General features: G+C 42.9%; 1 protein-coding gene across 3 annotated transcripts in view; it reads right to left on the bottom strand.

Annotated features, from left to right (window-relative positions):
* NTM (neurotrimin) overlaps positions 1 to 19,584 on the bottom strand; it is a 344,658-nt gene that overhangs the window by 28,684 nt on the left and 296,390 nt on the right. For all 3 annotated transcript variants that reach the window (XM_032229681.1, XM_032229682.1, XM_032229683.1), the window contains exons 4-5: positions 3,781 to 3,915; positions 1,597 to 1,717 (exon numbers count right to left, since the gene is read on the bottom strand). In XM_032229681.1, the coding sequence (XP_032085572.1) occupies positions 1,597 to 1,717; positions 3,781 to 3,915 (256 nt within the window). The remainder of the gene's footprint in view (positions 1 to 1,596; positions 1,718 to 3,780; positions 3,916 to 19,584) is intronic.

The following is a 19,584-nucleotide window of genomic DNA, read 5'->3' as shown; positions in this document are numbered from 1 at the left end:
TTCCTCATTTTATGTTACATTGCGCTGGCTTCAGTGGTGGGAATCATTTTTTTACTACCGGTTCTGTGGGCGTGGCATGGCTTTGTGGGTGTGGCTTTGTGGGTGTGGCTTTGTGGGTGTGGCAGGGGAAGGATACTGCAAAATCCCCATTCCCTCCCCATCCCACTAACCTGCTTTCCAGCTCCGTTCTCCTGTTGGCTGGGAGGCAGTGGGGGCGAGGCCAGCCTACTTGCTGGTTCTCCAAACTACTAAAAATATCTGCTACCAGTTCTCCAGAACCTGTCAGAACTGGCTGAATACCACCTCTGGCTGGCTGGCTTTGGAGCAACACCTAGTAGTTTACTACTGGGATAATTGATGAAATGATCCCATAATTGGAGTTTGCCCCTGGACTGATAATTTAAAATAGTGTCTTCATCAGATGGGCAATATCTTTATAGTTATTTTTGAATGGATCTCTATAGTCTGTCTCTTTGTGATCATTAAGAGAGGAGAATGACCCAGTTTCTGAACATCAGCTGCGAGGACTACAGGAATCCACTGTGAGAATTCTAACAATGATCATATCCTGCCTTTTCATGCCTTGGGACCTGTGATAAATAATCTCTATGTCTGAATTTGGAAGAATTTTGTCTCTGGCACAAATCCTAACAATGAGAGCTGTTATTCAAAATATTTGCAGATCGTGTATAGAGAAAAGCATCTTTTTGTGCCAAGGATCTCTGTCACGAGCACCGGAGCACCTCCCATTTGATAGAATCACTTTCGAATGCCAGTGCCATCAATCTTCTTTTCAGAAGAGCTTATAATTGGCAAAAACAAATATATGAAACATCTCAAGTCCCTGCCGCTCACAATTTAAATTTCGCTAGCAAAGAGAACAAAACAACCGATAGTTAAACAAAGGGAATGCGGAAGGTAGAAGGGAGCAGGACAAGGTTGATCGGTGATGAATGAAAATAGCAGTAAGTGGAGAACACAAAGCATTGGATGTGTAGGAGAAGGAGATTTACTGAAGGAGGTGACTAATTCCTCTCTGTCGGCTGGCTTCATGAAGAAGCTTACAGCAATCTGTCAGTCTCCCTCAAATAAGCCAGATTAAGACCATGAAATCCTTGCAGATTTTACTCCGCTAGTCATTGTTGACTATAGGGGATGCTGATGCTGATCTCCATTTCAAGGCCATTGAGACAGTGCTGTCCGAAGATATTTCTGTGGTCATGTGGCCAGCATGACATCACAGAGTGTTGTTATCCTCCTACCGAGGTGGTACCTATTTATCTATTCACATTTGCACACTTTTGAACTGCTCGGCTGGCAGGAGCTGAGGCGAGGAAGGGAACTCAACCCGTCGTGTAGCACTCAGGTCGTCTTTCCAGCCGACAAATCCAGAGGGTTTGAGCCACTGCACCACCTGTAATTCTATTCAGTTCATGTGCACATACGTACATACATACACACATTCAAACAAACATACTATGTTTTCCTCCAATTTTCTCTGTTTGCCTGGTAGCAGAAATACAAGATTTTTAAGGAATAGGTTGTTTCTGTTTTAGCAACACACCCCACAATGCAACCCTTGAGTAACTCATATACCGTTTGTCATCTTTATACCACTGGAATTCTGCTGATGGAACTGCAGAGGCCTCACACTGAAGAATGCCCTTCTGACCCACTGGCACACCCGTGTTCTTGGTTTCTGAGATATAAGGTGGGTCTGCAGAGAAACGAACAAGTTAAGTATCTAGAGAATATATTAACATTGGTTCAAAAACTTTCCTTCCTTGATGGGTGCTTTACAACAAGCCAATAGAGTTAGATTTGTAAGTCCTCTTCGCAAACAGCTGGTGTAGGAAAATAATGCCCAGAACCTGATAAGATTGCTTTATAGCCAATCTGAAAGAAAGAACTTCCCATTGTGATGATATATTCAACAACATATACAATCCATAATCTCACAGGCATGGAACAATGAATGGTTTTTGGCCACAAACATCTGTAACCTTCAGAGTGATAGCACATCATTTCTTTTCAGATTGTTTGCTAGGGTTACAAGAGGAGGTGCACTCCCGAGGATGGTAATGTGTGTAAGGACGCATAAGTCAATACCACAGCAAATAGATAAGATCATAAGGATTAAGTTAACCTTTAAATCAGTGGTAGTCAACCTGGTCCCTACCACCCACTTGTGGGCGTTCCAGCTTTCATGGTGGGCGGTAGGGGTTTTGTCCGATACTGAAGTACTTTCCTTTTTTAAATTTAATTGACTTCCCTACTTTATAAATCACCATTACTGTGGGAACGGTGGGCAGTTAGAAAATGTTACTACTAACAGAGATACAAAAGTGGGTGGTAGATATAAAAAGGTTGATTACCCCCGCTCTAAATGAATGTTGTGATCCACCAGTGGTCATCGGAGGAAGAGAGAGGAGATTGGGGAGGAACATGGGCCAGTCCTGGAGTCTGGGGAAGGCTCTGATGAGGGCTCTGTGCCGGAGGCAGAGAGGGGGCCAGGGCCATCTGACAGTTATCAGCTTCCTTCAGAGTCAGATATCAGTGGGGCAGAAGAACAGCTGGAGCCTGTTCCTAGTGTGTGCATGCTTAATTAGTTCGTTACTCTCAAAGACTCCTTGCCAAGTATAGTGTGTTGCGTTTTGAAAATATCAGCTTGGCAGCTCTCCAAGCCAGATAAGGTTTGTGACCATAAATTCACCTTTGAAAGACTGTGCTGGATGTGAATGAGAAGAATTCACATTAACTTAATAAAAATGGGGTTTTGTTGGGACTAGGACTCTGCTTCGTGGTTTGGGGAAGCCTAGGTCAGAACAAGGAATGTAGGTTTGTGTGAATGGAATACCTGGGTGCACACATCTATGCATACAAAGGAAGGCTACCAATTCAGCAAACAAGACCCATGCGGAATTGCAATCCCAACACATGGTGGAATGTCAAATTGGAGAAAGCATACCTGCCCTAGAATACATGCTTCAGTTTATGAAGGATTTTATTTTAGGGCAGGTATCCTTTCTCACAAGGGGAAAAAGTTCTCATTGTTGCCATATATTTGCTAGTATTCAACTAAGTGGGGCAATATATGCATATATGTTTGTTTGTTGGTTGTCCTTTTGATCCCTATTTTGTCTAATTTTGTTGTGTTTTTGTAAAGCTTATCGTCCACGTTTGCATTTTAACTTTTGGAACAAAAATAAAATTTACAGAGGAAAAAAAGATGCTTCAGTTTGTAACAGGTCTGTTTTCCTTTCTCTTAGTAATTGTTTAAACTGGGACAAATATGCATTAAGAAGGCATGTTAGCTCAGTGGTGGACCACAACATTTTAATGCATAAGGTTCTAGATTAAATCTGTTAAAATATCCCATTAGCATTCTTGGTTAGATTGAGGACTGCAATATGTTAGAACAGTGGTAGTCAACCTGGTCCCTACCGCCCACTAGTGGGCGTTCCAGCTTTCATGGTGGGAGGTAGGGGTTTGCTGTAACTCTTGTTTTATAAATTTTATAAAGTAAAGTTACTTCCCTACTTTATAAATCACCATTACTGTGGAACTGGTGGGCGGTTAGAAAATTTTACTACTAAAAGAGATACAAAATTGGGTGGTAGGTATAGAAAGGTTGACTTCCCCTGTGCTAGACTTAAGGTAAAGCATCTGAATGTCTTTGTCAATCCCTTGAAGGTTAAACAGAATATTAACCCCAAAGAAGGAGTGAATCTTCCTTCCTCTGAGCTGCAGGGTAAAAAAAAAAATTGCAATATTACGCACAGTTTACGGTGACTTTTACTCTCCGCACAACAGGAGTTGCAACATCGTTCGAGGCACTGCACTCATACTCCCCCGATTGTTCCCGGGTGATGCTCGTGATCTCCAAGTATTCATCTTCACTCATGAATCCTGAAGCTGGAGAGGGCCAAGTAGGAAAAATAAAGAAAGAAGGAAAGAATGAAAGAAAAGAGGAAGGAAGGAAATGAAAGAAAGAAGGGAAAGATGAAGGGGGGAAGTAAGGAAGGAGGATGGAGAAAAAGAGAAAGAAAGAAAGGTAAAAGAGAAAGCAAAAAGAAAGAAGGAAGGAAGAAGGAAGGAAGGTAAAAGAGAAAGTGAAAAAGAAAGAAAAAGAAAGAAAGAAAGAAAGAAAAAAGAATGGAGGAAGGAATAAAAATAGAACAAAGGAGGAAGGAAGGAAATGAAAGAAAGAAGGAAAAGATGAAGGAAAGAGGGAAGGAGGGGAGGCAGGCAGGAAGGGGAAAGAAAGAAAGAAAGAAAGAAAGAAAGAAAGAAAGAAAGAAAGAAAGAAAGAAAGACAGATAACAGAGCTAGACTATGTAGCAATGCAATAAGGTGATAAATACAGAAAATAGAGAAAATAACTTGTTGCCAGATATCATCTTTCATGCAGCACCAACACTATTGGTATTTCTAGATTCTACTATCAAAACATTCTCTTCATTTATTGTGTCTCTTGATGTGGAAAGCAGACACAGGGCATCTGAATGAGCTCAGAGGCAGCCTGGCTTGGCAACGTGCCCCCAAATACCTTTGTGGAAAAGATTCTAAGCCTCTTGATTTCTTTGAAGATGCTGGAGTGGAACGATTCGCTTCCTCTACAGCAGAGGAAATCCTGGTTTTTATGAAGTTCAAACGAGACAAAGAGTCTTTCCTTAAGATCTCTTAACATACATGAACGACACCCTCCGAAAGAGACTTGGGGCGCGTTGTTGTATAGAGGTAATCCAACAAAGACATATTTTCTAGAGTAGGGATTATTGCAAAGACAATTTAGAAGACTTGTTCGGTTCCAGGGTGCCTTTTGGGACTTTAAGGTAAAGGTAAAGGTTCCCCTCGCACATATATGCTAGTTGTTCCCGACTCTAGGGGGCGGTGCTCATCTCCATTTCAAAGCCAAAGAGCCAGCGCTCTTTGGACATTAATACAATTGAGAGAGGCCAGAGGTATTTCACGAGAAGAGTCCTCCACTGATGGGAATCAACTGTACAATTACAGGTAGTCCTTGACTTACAATAGTTCATTTAGTGACTGTTCAAAGTTACAATGGCTCTGAAAAACCTATGATCGTTTTTCACAGTTACAACTTTTGTAGCATCCCCATGATAACATGATCACAATCCAGATGCTGGACAATTGGTTCATATTAATAGAATCCCTTATGACAATAGAATACAATAGAATCCCTTCTGCCACTAGGGTTGAAATTTTGGGCTTGGACAACCTGGAACTACATTGCCTAAGGTCCGACCTAAGTGTAGTACACAAAATTGTCTGCTACCACATCCTACCTATCAATAACTACTTCAGCTTCAACCACAATAATATTTGGGCAAACAATAGATACAAACTCAAGGTAAACCATTCCAAACTCGATTGCAGAAAATACTTCAGCAACAGAATGATCAATGCCTGGAATGCATTACCTGACTCTGTTGTTACATCCTCAAACCCCCATAACATTAACCCTAAACTGTCTAGCGTGGACCTCACCCCTTTCCTAAGAGGTCCGTAAAGGGGGGCGTACATAAGTGCACCAGCGTGCCTACCATCCCTGTCCCACTGTCCCCATTTATTTGTACCCATTTCCTGTGTTCATGTCCATGTTTATACTTATACCTGTTATCGCGTACATTTTTGACAAACTTAATAAATGATAAATAAATTCATAAATAAATAAAAATAAAAGCCTGTTATCGCGTACATTTTTGACAAACTTAATAAATGATAAATAAATTCATAAATAAATAAAAATAAAAGCCAGGCAGTTGTATTGTGTGCATAGTGCAAAGCCCGTATATTCGATTTCTAATTTCTGATTGACATCTCGTGGGCCAGTCAAGGACAGCCAAAGGGCAGTTTGTGGGTCCAGGGACTGTAAAATGCCCAGGTCTGGCGTAGAGAGTTAAAACGCATCAGAACCAAAATAATTTTTTAATCTAGTGCAACCGTTCCCCAGAGCTTTCCCCAATGCACACAACCCACACACTGTGTTCGTGCAGACCGCTGGAAAATTGCCGGAGGTCTCTGTAGACCAACCTTTCTGCTGATCTGCTATATATCAAAGCCCGTATAGAGCTCATCTTTTAATAATCACAGCTCTAACTTGTTAACGCAACAAGCGTGTCTGTTTTGGTGAGCGAAGCTGCGTGTAGAGAGGGGTGAAAGAAAAAGAAAAAATCACAGGCTGTGCGCGCTGCGGCTTTATTCACTTATTCAAAACGGCCTTGATCTCTGGCATCAGAAGAAGAGAACAAATCAAATATGGAATCAAGAAAACTTGCAAGGAGAGAAAGGAGATTCCTTTAAGGATTGTTAAGAAGTGAGTAAAAAAAAGAGGAAGACAGGTAAAAAGGTAAGGGCTCCCCTCGTGCATATGTGCTAGTCATTCCTGACTCAAGGGGATGATGCTCATCTTCGTTTCAAAGCCCAAGAGCTAGCAATGTCTGAAGAAGTCTCTGTGGTCATGTGGCTGGGATGGCTAAACACCACAGGTGCACAGAAAGCTGTTACCTTCCCACCAAAGGTGGTTCCTATTTTTCTACTTGCATTAAATATACAATAAATTTTTACATGCTTTTGAACTGCTAGGTTGGCAGAAGGTGGGAGAAGTAACAGGACCTCACTCCATTACGCGGCGCTAGGGATTCAAACCGTCTAACAGCCGACCCTTCTGATCGACAAGCTCAGTGCCTTAGCCACAGAGCCACCACGTCTCACAGGTAGCATTGTCTTATTTATTTCTTTTAAACCCCTCCATCTTCTTTTATCAAATATTTGCAGGCATAATGATGTAATTACTGAGCAAAGAATGTCTGAGACCAGTGTCACACTTAATATTCCCATTAATTTTAAATGGTAGGCCTTGGTACATACAGTATGTCTGGCAAATGGTGTCATATTTTAATTAGGCTTGCCCTACACCATCTGAAATTAATAATAGCACGAATTACCAGTGTAAATTATGAATTAACATTGCTGCAGCATTAGGAAATAAATTAGCTCTGGACAGCTGTTTTCTGCCATTGGATGACAATGGCAGAGAGAATCTTTATGCCTCTCCCACTACATAAAGACACATATATATATATATATATATATATATATATATAGATAGATAGATAGATAGATAGATAGATAGATAGATAGATAGATAGATAGATAGATAGATAGATAGATAGACAGACAGACAGACAGACAGACAGATAGACAGACAGATAGACAGGGAGATAGGGAGATAGATAGAGAGAGATGTGTACTGCGTACAGATGTGTACTGCCGACATGTTGCTCCTAATAAATAACTGGATTTCTTTTGAAGCTTGGCTTGAGGCTCATGATTTAATTAAGGCATCCATCAGAAACCTGACAGCAATAATATTTTGGGATAAAGGTAAAGGTTCCCCTCGCACATATGTGCTAGTTGTTCCCGACTTGGGTGTGTGTGTGCTCATCTCCATTTCAAAGCCAAAGATCCAGCGCTGACCGAAGACATCTCCATGGTCATGTGGCCAGCATGACTAAACGCCGAAGGCATACGGAATGCTGTTACCTTCCCACCAAGATGGTTCCTATTTTTCTACTTGCATTTTTACATGCTTTCAGACTGCTAGGTTGGGAGAAGCTGGGACAAGTAACAGGAGCTCACTAGGTTACGCGGTGCTAGGGATTCGAACTGCCAAACTGCCGACTTTTCTGATCGGCAAGCTCAGCGTCTTAGCCACTGAGCCACCCTTTGGAATAAAAATCTAAAAACTAAATATTATAATGTGAAACAGCACTGTACCCATTAGGTCGCTTAAAGAGAGAATGGTTTTTATCTTCTTTTCACATTTGATTTTTTTTCCTCCTACAAGATCCTTACACAAAATAACAATAAAATAAAACCTTCAGAGGAATTAAATGTCCCCGCTAACTATCAGAAAATAGAAATAGGAAGGAACCAAATCACCTTTGCCTCGCTTTCTCCTACATTGCAATGAGAAGCGTAACTTTTTGCAATGCCATTCCATTTAACTAATTGTTGGTGAAATAATGACGTTCCTTTTAACACACATTGGCTATACTAAAATCTTCGTTTCAATATAACACAATAGGGCTAATTTATAGGACATGTTTATAACCGTGGGGTTTTCATCTCCCTTTCACAAGGCCGGCAATAGAAAGCTATCTTTTCTTAAAACGTATCCATTATATAGCTATCATTTTTTAAAAAATAAAATAAAGTAAAATTGTGATTTCAGAGTCATACAATGTACTGTAAATCCTCAAGCTTCCTCCAGTGTGATTTGTCCTCTAGCTTACAAAAAAGAAAAAAAAATAAGATTAAGAGGCTTTGCAGGAGAAACTCACTTTCCTTCTTGGATAATTCTTTCAGCATTAGTTACTCAATTAGCTGCTCAGTCTGTTCCTTCACAGGGAAATAATGAAACAGATGAATGGGCCTACTTAAGTCAGAAATAACTACTCCACCCAATTGTGTCCTGCAGATAAATTCAGCCCCAATTCTCAAGGGGAGTCTAGAAAGATAGATTCTCTGGGTTTTTCCCCAATGATTCCTGAAATTTATTTGGGGTGGTGATGGAGAGGAACTGACATGTATTATGCAAAGTAGGATCACAAGAAATTTGTTCCCTGTTCTGGACACTTGTCCATCAATCTCAAGTTTTGAGCTCAAACAAAGAAACAAAGAAATAGCCCCATGATAACCCCATACTAACAGATTAACAGAGTTGGAAGGGACCTTGTAGGTCACCTAGTCCAACCCCCCCCCCGCCCAAGCAGAAGACCCTACATCACTTCTGAAAGATGGCAGTCCAGTCTTTTCGTGAAAGCCTCCAGTGATGAAGCCCCCACAACTTCCGAAGGCAACTTCTGTTCCATTGTTCTCACTGTCAGAAAATGTCTCCTTATTTCCAGGTTGAACCTCTCCTGGTTCAGTTTCCATCAATTAGTCCTTGTCTGGCCTTCAGGTGCTCTGGGAAATAGCTTGACCCCCTAACTCCTCTCTCTGGCAGCCCCTCAAATATTGGAAGACTGCTATCATGTCTCCCCTGGTCCTTCTCTTCATTAGGCTAACCATGCCCAGTTCCTGCAACTGTTCATTGTATGTTTTAGCCTCCACTCCCCTAATCATCCTGGTTGCTCTTCTCTGCACTCTTTCTAGAGTCTCAACATCTTTTTTATAGTGTGGTGACCAAAACTGGATGCAGTACTCTAGGTGTGGCTTTATAGTGTGGTGTTAGCACCTCCCTTGATTTTGATTGCATACCTCTGTTAATGCAACTTGCAAACCTGGTAGTTTCCATCTTATAACAATTCATTTAGAGACAATTTGACGTTACAACGGTGCTGAAAAAAATGACTTGTGACTGTTTTTCACACTTACAGCCATGTAGCATCCCCATGGTCACGTGATTAAAAATAGGACGCTAGCGGCTGTTTCATATTTATGACAGGTGCAGGGTCCCGGGGTCATGTGATCCCCTTTTGCAACCTTCCAGCCATGGGGGAAATCCGATTCACTTAACAACCAGGTTACTAACTGAACAACTGCAGTAATTCATTTAACAGAAAGGATGTTTTTTTATTTTGAAAACAACACATCCTACCCCTTGCTATTCTCCACCCCCTTAATGAGAGTGTGGCAGGCCAAAGATTCTTAAAGGGACCGCTGCAGGCCTGACACTCTCTATCCTAGACCTCTGAGAAGAGTCAAGCTGCCTTGACACCTTGTTAGGCAACCTACGTCTTTTGCTATGAGCTCTGATCATCGATTCTCTTCCAAGTTCCATTTCTGGAATTCTTTGCGGAGCATTTCAGCAGGGAAGAAATGCTGAGCTCATCAGTTCCGGATTTAAGTGGAAGGAAACTGGCAAAGGTGTTATCCCCCAGTCAGTAATTTGGGAAGAAGACAGATGAGGAGGGAGAAAAATATATAGGCAGTTTTATATTGCACAAGCTGCTGTTAATAGGTTGATGAAAAAAGGAGGAGTGGGAGGGAGAGGGGAAGAGGGAAGGGGAAGAAAAAGAGGAGGAGGATGTTGGAGAGGGTGAAGGAAGAAGTTGAAGGAAAAGAAGGAGGAGGAGGGGGAGAAGGAGGAGGAGGAGAAAAAAGGAGGAGAAAGTTGGAGAGGGTGAAGGAGGAAGTTGAAGGAGAAGAAGGAGAAGGAGAAGAAGGAGGAGGAGGAGAAAAAAGGAGGAGAAAGTTGGAGAGGGTGAAGGAAGAAGTTGAAGGAGAAGGAGGAGGAGGAGGAGGAGGGGGAGGAGGAGGAGGAGGAGGAGAAAAAAGGAGGAGAAAGTTGGAGAGGGTGAAGGAGGAAGTTGAAGGAGAAAAAAAAGGAGGAGGAGGAAGTTTGAGAGGGTGAAGGAGGAAGTTGAAGTTGAAGGAGGAGGAAGAGGAGGAGGAGGAGGAGGAGGAGGAGGAGGAGGAGGAGGAGGAGAAGAAGAAGAAGAAGAAGAAGAAGAAGAAGAAGAAGAAGAAGAAGAAGGAGGAGGAGGAGAAGAAGATCAACATCCCTTTAGGTTTGACCTAGAATCAACTTCTCGGCAACACATGGACTCTGCTGATAAAACAAATATGAATGAACAGCCTCCAGATAGTCCATGTACAATTTTCATCTCTCTTTTGGAAGGACTGGGGAAGGGAATGATAGTTTACTCACTTCCTAATTAACAAAAAAACCCTCAAATGTCTTCCTTGGAGGCCATTGAAAGAATATGCTCTTCACTGGATGACATGCCCAAATGTTATATATTGTTGGAAAGGCACCCTATGACCAATGCATCATTAAGAAGCTTCATTCACTTCTCATTCGCTCAAAATACCTGGATGATAACCAAGAATGGCAGAAGAGTGAGTCAAGGTACGTGGAATATGTTTTATTAGAGAATGCCAAGCAAAATTCCCAATGATCTAAGGAAAGATAAAGGTATCTCTATTTCAGATCATCCTTTTCACCCTTAAGTCGGGAGCTTTCAACCTTGGTAACTTTAAGACTTATGGACTACAGCTCCCAGAATTCCCCAGCCATCTATGCTGGTGGGCTTGGGGGATTGTGGGTGTTGAAGACCACAAGTCTTCAAGTTGCTAAGATTGGAGAGTGCTGCTTTAAGAGCTCTGCAGGGCGAAAACACGTCCTTCTCTTCCTCTTTCAATACCTTTTTTTTGTAGGACACGGGGATTGTAAATCACACTAATCCCTACTCCGACTAGATAACCCGCGTCAGGATCCTCAGCCAATCATGTTTTTCACCTTAGGATAAACTAACCATCAGATCCTCCGTTTTCTCTCTCTTCCCATATAATCTAATTGAGTGCCTTCTTTAATTACTTTCAGAGTCAGCCTACATTTCTCAGAAGGCTTTTTAATGAGAAAATGTCTGATATCGGCTTTTTTTAAAACTGCTCACCCCCCACTCTATAGACCCAAAAGCTGCATTTGCTGCATTTCCCCAAAAGTGTTCCCTCTCTCTCTCTCTCTCTCTCTCTCTCTCTCTCTCTCTGTGTGTGTGGTGTGTGTGTGTGTGTGTGAGAGAGAGAGAGAGAGAGAGAGAGAGAGAGGGTGGGGAGGAAGAAGGAAGGAAGGAGAATGGAGTGAGGAGGAATGAAGGAAGAGAGGGAGGGAAGGAGGAAAGAAGAGGGGGAAGGAAGGAAGAAATCTGGAAGGGAGGGAAGGAGGGAGGAGGGAGGAAGGGGGAGAGGAAGGAAGGGAGGGGGAAGGAAGGAAGAAATCTGGGAGGGGGGGAGAGAAGAGGAAGAGGGAGGGGGAAGGAAGGATCACGCGACCATCGGAAGGCTGCAACGGTCGTAAGTGTGAAAAATGGTCATCAGTCAGTTTTTTCACTGCTGTTGCAACTTCGAACAGTCACGAAATGAGCTGTTGTAAGTCAGGGACTACCCATGCTGTCTTTCAGAGAAGTACCACAAGATAGAGAAACCACAGCAGAGAAGAGCAACCAGGATGATTAGGGGACTGGAGGCTAAAACATACGATGAACGGTTGCAGGAACTGGGAATGTCTAATCCCAGTTGCAATGGATGGCTTTGAAAGTTGGACCATAAGAAAAGCTGAGCGACAAAGAATGGAGGCCTTTGAACTCTGGTGCTGGAGAAGACTCCTGTGAGTCACTTGGACTGCAAGGCCATCCAACCGGTTAGTCCTAGAGGAGATCAACCCTGACTGCTCTTTAGAAGGCAAGACTCTGAAGAGGAAACTCAAATCCTTTGGCCACCTAATGAGAAGGAAGGACTCCCTGGAGAAGAGCCTCATGCTGGGAATGATTGAGGGCAAAAGAAGAAGGGGACGACAGAGAAGGGGATGGCTGGAGGGAGTCACTGAAGCAGTTGGCGTGAGCTTAAATGGATTCTGGGTGATGGTAGAGGACAGGAAGGCCTGAAGGAACATTGTCCAGGGGGTCACAATGGGTCATAAACAACTTTGCAACTAAGAACAACAACAATCTAGTGAAGAAAAGGACCAGAGGAGACATGATAGCAGTGTTCCAATATTTGAAGGGCTGCCACAGAGAGGAGGGGGTCAAGCTATTTTCCAAAGTACACGAAGGACAGACAAGGAATAATGGATGGCAACTGATCAAGGAGAGATTCAACCTGGAAATAAGGAGGAACTTTCTGACAGCGAGAACAATCTACCAGTGGAACAGAAGTTGCCTTTGGAAGTTGTGGGAACGTCACCACTGGAGGCTTTCAAGAAGAGATTGGACTGCACTCTGTAAGAAATAGTATAGGGTCTCCTGCTTGGGCAGGCGGGTTGGACTAGATGACCTACAAGGTCTCTTCCAACTCTGTTAATCTTCATCATCGTTGGGGTGGAGGATGCCCATGGGGGAGAATAGATATTTCCTTATGGACTCTGAGAAGTTGCTATTTAAAGTAGAGCCACATTTTGATCTACATCCCATCAGTAAATGTAATCTGAAGCCGAAATCCTTTAAAAACGTCCATCCAGTGGAGACGGTTTAAGAGCACCAAATAAAACATGCATCCACTTTCAAGCCGAGCGTTTATTTTGTTAAGTTTCAGTCTCTGGAATACATTATTATCTTTCCCCGGCACCTCTTTGCCCCCTATAAAATGAGATTTAATACAGTCTTTTCTCTCTCTGCAGCATCCCCTACTGGATGCTACCGGCCATTTTATCTGTCCACCGAGGAATGCGCAGATGGAAAATAATTGTTAAAAGACTATCCTGGCTGTTTTTGCCTACTTATAATGGGAATCCCGGTCGAGAGACTTGGGGACAAATCTGGCATGTTAGCAGCCACTAGAAAGGCTGGAAACGAATAGACTGGACTCCAAGAACCGAGCCAGAGGCTAAGTGAATGGTCTGTAAACACACCCTCCGTGTTCCAGGAGAATGCAATAGGTCACAGCAGAGGTTACAGCTGCTGAGAACCGTCAAGGAATCCGAGCCTCAAACAAACATCCATTTAGTTTAGTCTAGTTTGATGAAAAGAAGAACCAGGGGAGACATGACAGCAGGGTCGCCATATCTCAGGGGCTGCCCCAAGGAAGAGGGAGTCCAGCTAGTCTCCAAAGCACCTGAGGGCAGCACAAGAAGCAATGGGTGGAAACTAATCAAGGAGAAAAGCAACTTAGAACTGAGGATAAATTTCCTGACAGTGAGAACAATTAATCAGTGGGACAACTTGCCTCCAGAAGTTGTGAATGCTCCAACGCTGGAAGTTTTTAAGAGGAGGTTGGATAACCATTTGTCTGAAGTGGTATAGGGTTTTTGTCTAGGCAGGGCGTTGGACTAGAAGACTTCCAAGGTCCCTTCCAACCATGTTATTCTGTTCTGTTCTGTTCTGTTCTGTTCTGTTCTGTTCTACTCTACTCTACTCTACTCTACTCTACTCTACTCTACTCTCTTCCTATTCCTATTCCTATTCCTATTCTACCCTACCCTGTTCCTGTTCCTGTTCCTGTTCCTGTTCTATTCTAGTCTCCTACATTACAGGAATGAATATCTGGGCGCTTAAGCACTATGCACCATCCCCTTATTATATTCATTTTTACTGGGATGAATTTCATTTATTTTCTCAGAGTTCTCCTCTTCCCCAAAATTTGAATCAATGACAAATGCAGGTAGTCTTCCAGCATACAACAGTTTGTTTAGTGACTGTTGAAAAAAGGTCACTTTTTGATCATGCGATCAAAATCCAGGCGCTTGACAATTGACTCGTCTTTATGACGGTTGCAGTGTCCTGGGGCCATGGGCTCCCCTTTTGCAATCTTTGGACAAACAAAGTGAATGGGTAAGCCGGATTCATTTCACAACCATGATACTAACTTTAACAACGGCAGTGATTCACTTAACAACTATGGGAAGAAAGGTTGTAAAACGGGGCAAAGTACACTTAACAAACGTCTCGCTTAGCAACAGAAATTGGGTCCATTAATTGGAGGACTCCCTAAGCCATTAAGTGGAGGACTTCCTAAGTCCTAAGAACAGAATTCTGCAAGAAGCAGAAAGCCAAACAAGAAGAAAATGACAGAAACGCAAATTGAAATAAAGAAAAAAAAAATCTACCAATAAAGCAATAGCACTTAGACTTATATACCGCTTCATAGTGCTTTCCAGCCCCATCTAAGCGGTTTACAGAATCAGCCTCTTGCCCCCAACAATCTGGGTCCTCATTTTACCCCCCTCAGAAGGGCAGAAAGCTGAGTCAACCTTGACCCTGGTGAGATTCGATCTGTCAAATCGCAGTCAGCAGAAGTAGCTTGCAGTACTGCACTCTAACCACTATGCCATCGCTGCTGGAGATTATTTATAGCTCAGGACAGAGGTAGGTTGCTCCCGGTTCGGCCAGGATCAGGCGAACGTGTAGTGGTGGTGGAGAGAGGCTCCACACACCTGCCCGGATGCTACTGCACATGTGCAGAAGCATTGTGCACATGTGCAAATGCGTGTGCAGGAGCAAACCGGTAGTATAAAAGTGGAAACCCACCACTGGCTCAGGGTTGAGTTGAGGGGTCCTTGATGGTTTTTGTTGCAAATGTTTCATTACCCAACTAGGTAACTTCATCAATGCTAGTGCTAGTCCAACATCTTCTCGGAGGTGAAAAGAGATAGGTAACAGCCAACTCGGCGATTGTGGGGTAGTGGTGACAAAGCTGCTGTTGGAACTCCCGAACCAGGTCATAAGGGGGCATTGTAAATTTGAACCGTCACTAAACGATAAGCCATTAAGCGAGGACTACCTGCATCTCTACTACCTTTCTATGGAAAGGAGAAGCACGATCAGTGATGGAGCTCAATAGTTTCCTTCACTTCATTCTGTTTCCTCTCATTGCATAGATACATCAACAGATGCTTTTGAAATTCTAGGAGGATGAAGCCTTAATAGGCGTGCGTGCGAATCCCATCTTTTAAAAATTACACAGATTTATAAATAAACACTGAGTGGTGATTTTTATGTAAGGCATTGCTTTGCACAACACTATAATGCTACAGATTTAATTACTGCCTGATTAATTCTCTTTACACTGGCATACTGAAAATTAAAATCAAATCCACAGAACCAGCTATATCATATTATTTATTATTGCATATTTCCCCTAATTAACTACAATGTAAACTGCTATTTTAAATATTAGGAATATTAGGCAGCTACAGAAATACTAATGTGATCGCAGGTTCCCTCTGCCAGCTTTTAATATTTTTTTTCATACTTTCTTTTGAAAGTGGGGTGGGGGGATATTACTGAAGAGTAATATTAAAGGAGCAATTATTTGGCGAGTATTTGGACAACCACAGGAAATTAGTGACAATTCAGAACGTGACCCTATACGAGTCGATTCCTACATGGGTGAATTGTGTTGGGTTTGCTCCTCATTAATAGGACAGAAGATTGCAACTTTAATCAAATAATGAATCAAGTAATCAGATAAAACGTATGATTAACTGACTAAGATTTCCATAATTTAATTTTCTATAAATGCTTCAGAATTCTCAGCCAGCCTGACTGAAGGGAATTTGGAGAGTGCATTGCAGGCACTTTTGGAAATAATATGTGCATGCATGAGAGAAGGAGAATCAGAAAATTCCTCTGAAGAAGCAAGCTATCAACAGTTCCGCAACATGTCCTTAAGTCGTCAATATTTTGATGACCTCTCGCTGTAATATAATTCTGGACTTTTCCCAGGGAAAAGTTCATATAAACCATATAAATCTTGAACAACCACAGGTGTGGACTTTTCCATGTCATCTCTCTCTCTCTAGGATAAACTTTCATTCTTCATGAGAACAATCATCAGAAGCCATTCCAGGGAAGTTGCTACTCAGAGTATGTTCCATTCCAGATCTCCCCCGACTCTCTCCCCCTCTCCCACTCCCTCTCCCTCTCCCTTTCTCTCTCTCTCTCTCTGTGTCTGTCTCCCTCTCCCCCTCTCTCTCCCTCTGTCTCTCTCTCCCTCTCTCTCTCTCTGTGTGTCTGTCTGTCTCCCTCCCCCACCCTCCCTCTCTCTCTGTCTCCATCTCTGTCCCTCTCTCTCTCTGTCTCTGTCTCTCTGTCTCTGTGTGTCTGTCTGTCTCCCTCCCCCTCCCTCCCTCCCTCTCTGTCTCCATCTCTGTCTCTCTCTCTCTCCGTCTCTCTGTCTCTGTGTGTCTGTCTGTCTCTCTCCCCCTCCCTCCCTCTCTGTCTCCATCTCTCTCTCTTTCTCTGTTTCTGTGTGTGTGTCTGTCTCCCTCTCCCTCCTCCGTCTCTCTGTCTCTGTCTCCCTCTCTTTCTCCCTCTCCCTTTCCTTCTGTGAGTCTATGTGTCATACACTGAAAGGTACAAGAGCCGAGGTGGCGCAGTGGTTAGGGTGCAGTACTGCAGGCCACTTCAGCTGACTGTTATCCGCAGTTCAGCGGTTCTAATCTCACCGGCTCAAGGTTGACTCAGCCTTCCATCCTTCCGAGGTGGGTGAAATGAGGACCCGGATTGTTGTTGGGGGCAATATGCTGACTCTGTAAACTGCTTAGAGAGGACTGAAAGCCCTATGAAGCGGTATATAAGTCTAACTGCTATTGCTATTGCTATCCTGTACAGAAACAACTGCACAGTGTATGGGCTAGACTCTCCCAAGTCAAGATGGGAGATTCCACAGAAGGTCACTGGGTAAGATCTTGTGGGACTCCCAGATCAAAATAGACAGACATTATGGTACCTAATAGACAAGGAGCAGAAGACAGTGATGGCGATAGATGTGGCTGGTGTCAAAAGGCAGCAACATCAGGAACAAGTAGTATGAGAAGCTGGAGAAGTACCAGGGCCTGAAGGAGGAACTAGAGAGGATGTGGAAAGTAAAGGACAAAGAGGTTCCTGTGGGGGTAGAAGCACTTGGGGCTGTGACTCCTAAGCTAGGAGAAGGCCTCCAATAGATCCCAGAACAACATCAGAATGTTCTGTCCACAAGGGATCCTGTGCAGCATCCCAAACACCCAGACCTCTGGTAGAAGACCCTGGCCTAGATTGAGGAAGCACATGGGAATCAATCAATCAATCAATCTCTCCCTCCCTCCCTCCCTCCCTCCATCTATCTTTCTCCTCCTCCCCCTCCTCCTCCTCCTCCCCCTCCTCCTCCTCCTCCTCCTCCTCCTCCTCCTCCTCCTCCTCTTCTTCTTCTTCTTCTTCTTCTTCTTCTTCTTCTTCTTCTTCTTCTTCTTCAACTCCTCCTCCTTCTTTCCTCCTCCCCCCCCTATTTATACCTCACAGGGCTGTTGCTGTGGAGAAAACAGGAGGAGTAAGGAGTGTTGGATATATCTGTCTCTTTGAGTTATTTGTAGAAATGATAAAGGCTGAATTCTATCTATCTATCTATCTATCTATCTATCCATCCATCCATCCATCTATCTATCCATCAATCCATCTACCTATCCATCCATCCCTAGCTCTATCTCTCTATCTCTCATCTTTCATTTCTTTCCCTTTCTTTAGTTGCTTCTCATCTATCTATCTATCTATCTATCTATCTATCTATCTATCTATCTATCATCTATCCATCCATCCATCCATCCATCCATCCATCCATCCATCCATTTATTTATCTATCCATCCATCCATCCATGTCTGTCTGTCTGTCTGTCTATCTATCTATCCATCCGTCTCTACATCGCTCATCTTTCATTTATTTCCCTTTCTTTACCTGCCTCTCATCCATCTATCTATCTATCTATCTATCTATCTATCTATCTATCTATCTATCTATCCATCCATCCATCCATCCATCCATTTATTTATCTATCCATCCATCCATCCATGCCTATCTATCTATCCATCCATCCATCCACCCATCCATCCATCTATCCGTGTCTGTCTGTCTGTCTGTTTGTCTGCCTGCCTGCCTGCCTGCCTGCCTGCCTGCCTGCCTGCCTGCCTGCCTGCCTGCCTGCCTGCCTGCCTGCCTGCCTGCCTATCTATCTATCTATCTATCTATCTATCTATCTATCTATCTATCTATCTATCTATCTATCTATCATCTATCTATCTATCTATCTATCTATCTATCTATCTATCTATCTATCTATCTATCTCTATCTATCTCTATCTCATCTTTCATCTATTTCCCTTTCTTTACTTGCCTCTCATCCATCCATCCATTCATCCATTCATACATCCATCCATCCATCCATACATCCATCCACTTGCCTAGATTCTTATTCCTTTTCCTCTGGGACTTTTTGAAACGGTACAGGTGGGGAAGGAAGAGGAAGGATAATTAGCTGGATCCAGCAAGTTCGAGGCACTGAATCAATTCAAGAAACATGAGAGAGTTAGATGGATTTCACAAGCAGCCCTTTTTTTCATAGCATATACTAAAATATATATATGCTGCCTTCTTCAAAAGTATTGATACTGGTTTGCCAAAAAAAAAGAGAGAGAGAGAGAGAGAGGCATTATTATTATTTTTCTTTTTTTATACTATGTAATCCCTTGAGATAATGTTAGGGGAAAAAACTTTGCTGCTCTTGTGAATTAATTCTGTAACTCACCCAGACCGTAACTAATTAAAAGCAGCTTTTCAAAGTAGCAAACAAAAACATTTTTTTAAAAGCAGAAACCGAGGGGTGTAAGATTAGGGAGTTGGTTTACTCAGCTGTGCTAATTTACCAGGCTCCCAGCCGACAGCTAGAGATGGACAAATAATTCCATTTCTGGATCTTTATCACATACAGATATGTGTTCTTTCTATTTCATTTCTGCATTAATCTGTAATTTCTTTTTTCTGTTTCCTTTTAAAGAAACCCACAAACTTCCCATTTTGCTTCTAGTTTCTCAGAGATCGTTCGAAATAAATCCCTAAAGCAGTGGTGGGATTCAAAAAAATTTGGGCATGGTTCTGTGGGTGTGGCTTGGTGGATGTGATGTGGCTTGGTGGACGTGGCATGGCTTGGTGAGCATGGCAGGGGAAGGATACTGTAAAATCCCCATTCCCTCCCCACCTCACCAACTTGCTTTTCAGCACTGCTCTCCTGTGCAAAGCAACAAAAGAAGTTGGGACTCAGGAGGCAGCGAATAGATTTGGGGCGGGGCCAGCCAGAGGTGGTATTTGCAG

Source organism: Thamnophis elegans, chromosome 13 (assembly GCF_009769535.1).
Source record: "Thamnophis elegans isolate rThaEle1 chromosome 13, rThaEle1.pri, whole genome shotgun sequence".
In the NCBI taxonomy this organism is placed as follows: domain Eukaryota; kingdom Metazoa; phylum Chordata; class Lepidosauria; order Squamata; family Colubridae; genus Thamnophis; species Thamnophis elegans.
The sequence above is the reverse complement of the archived record's forward strand: the minus strand, read 5'-3'. Positions and strand labels throughout refer to the sequence as shown.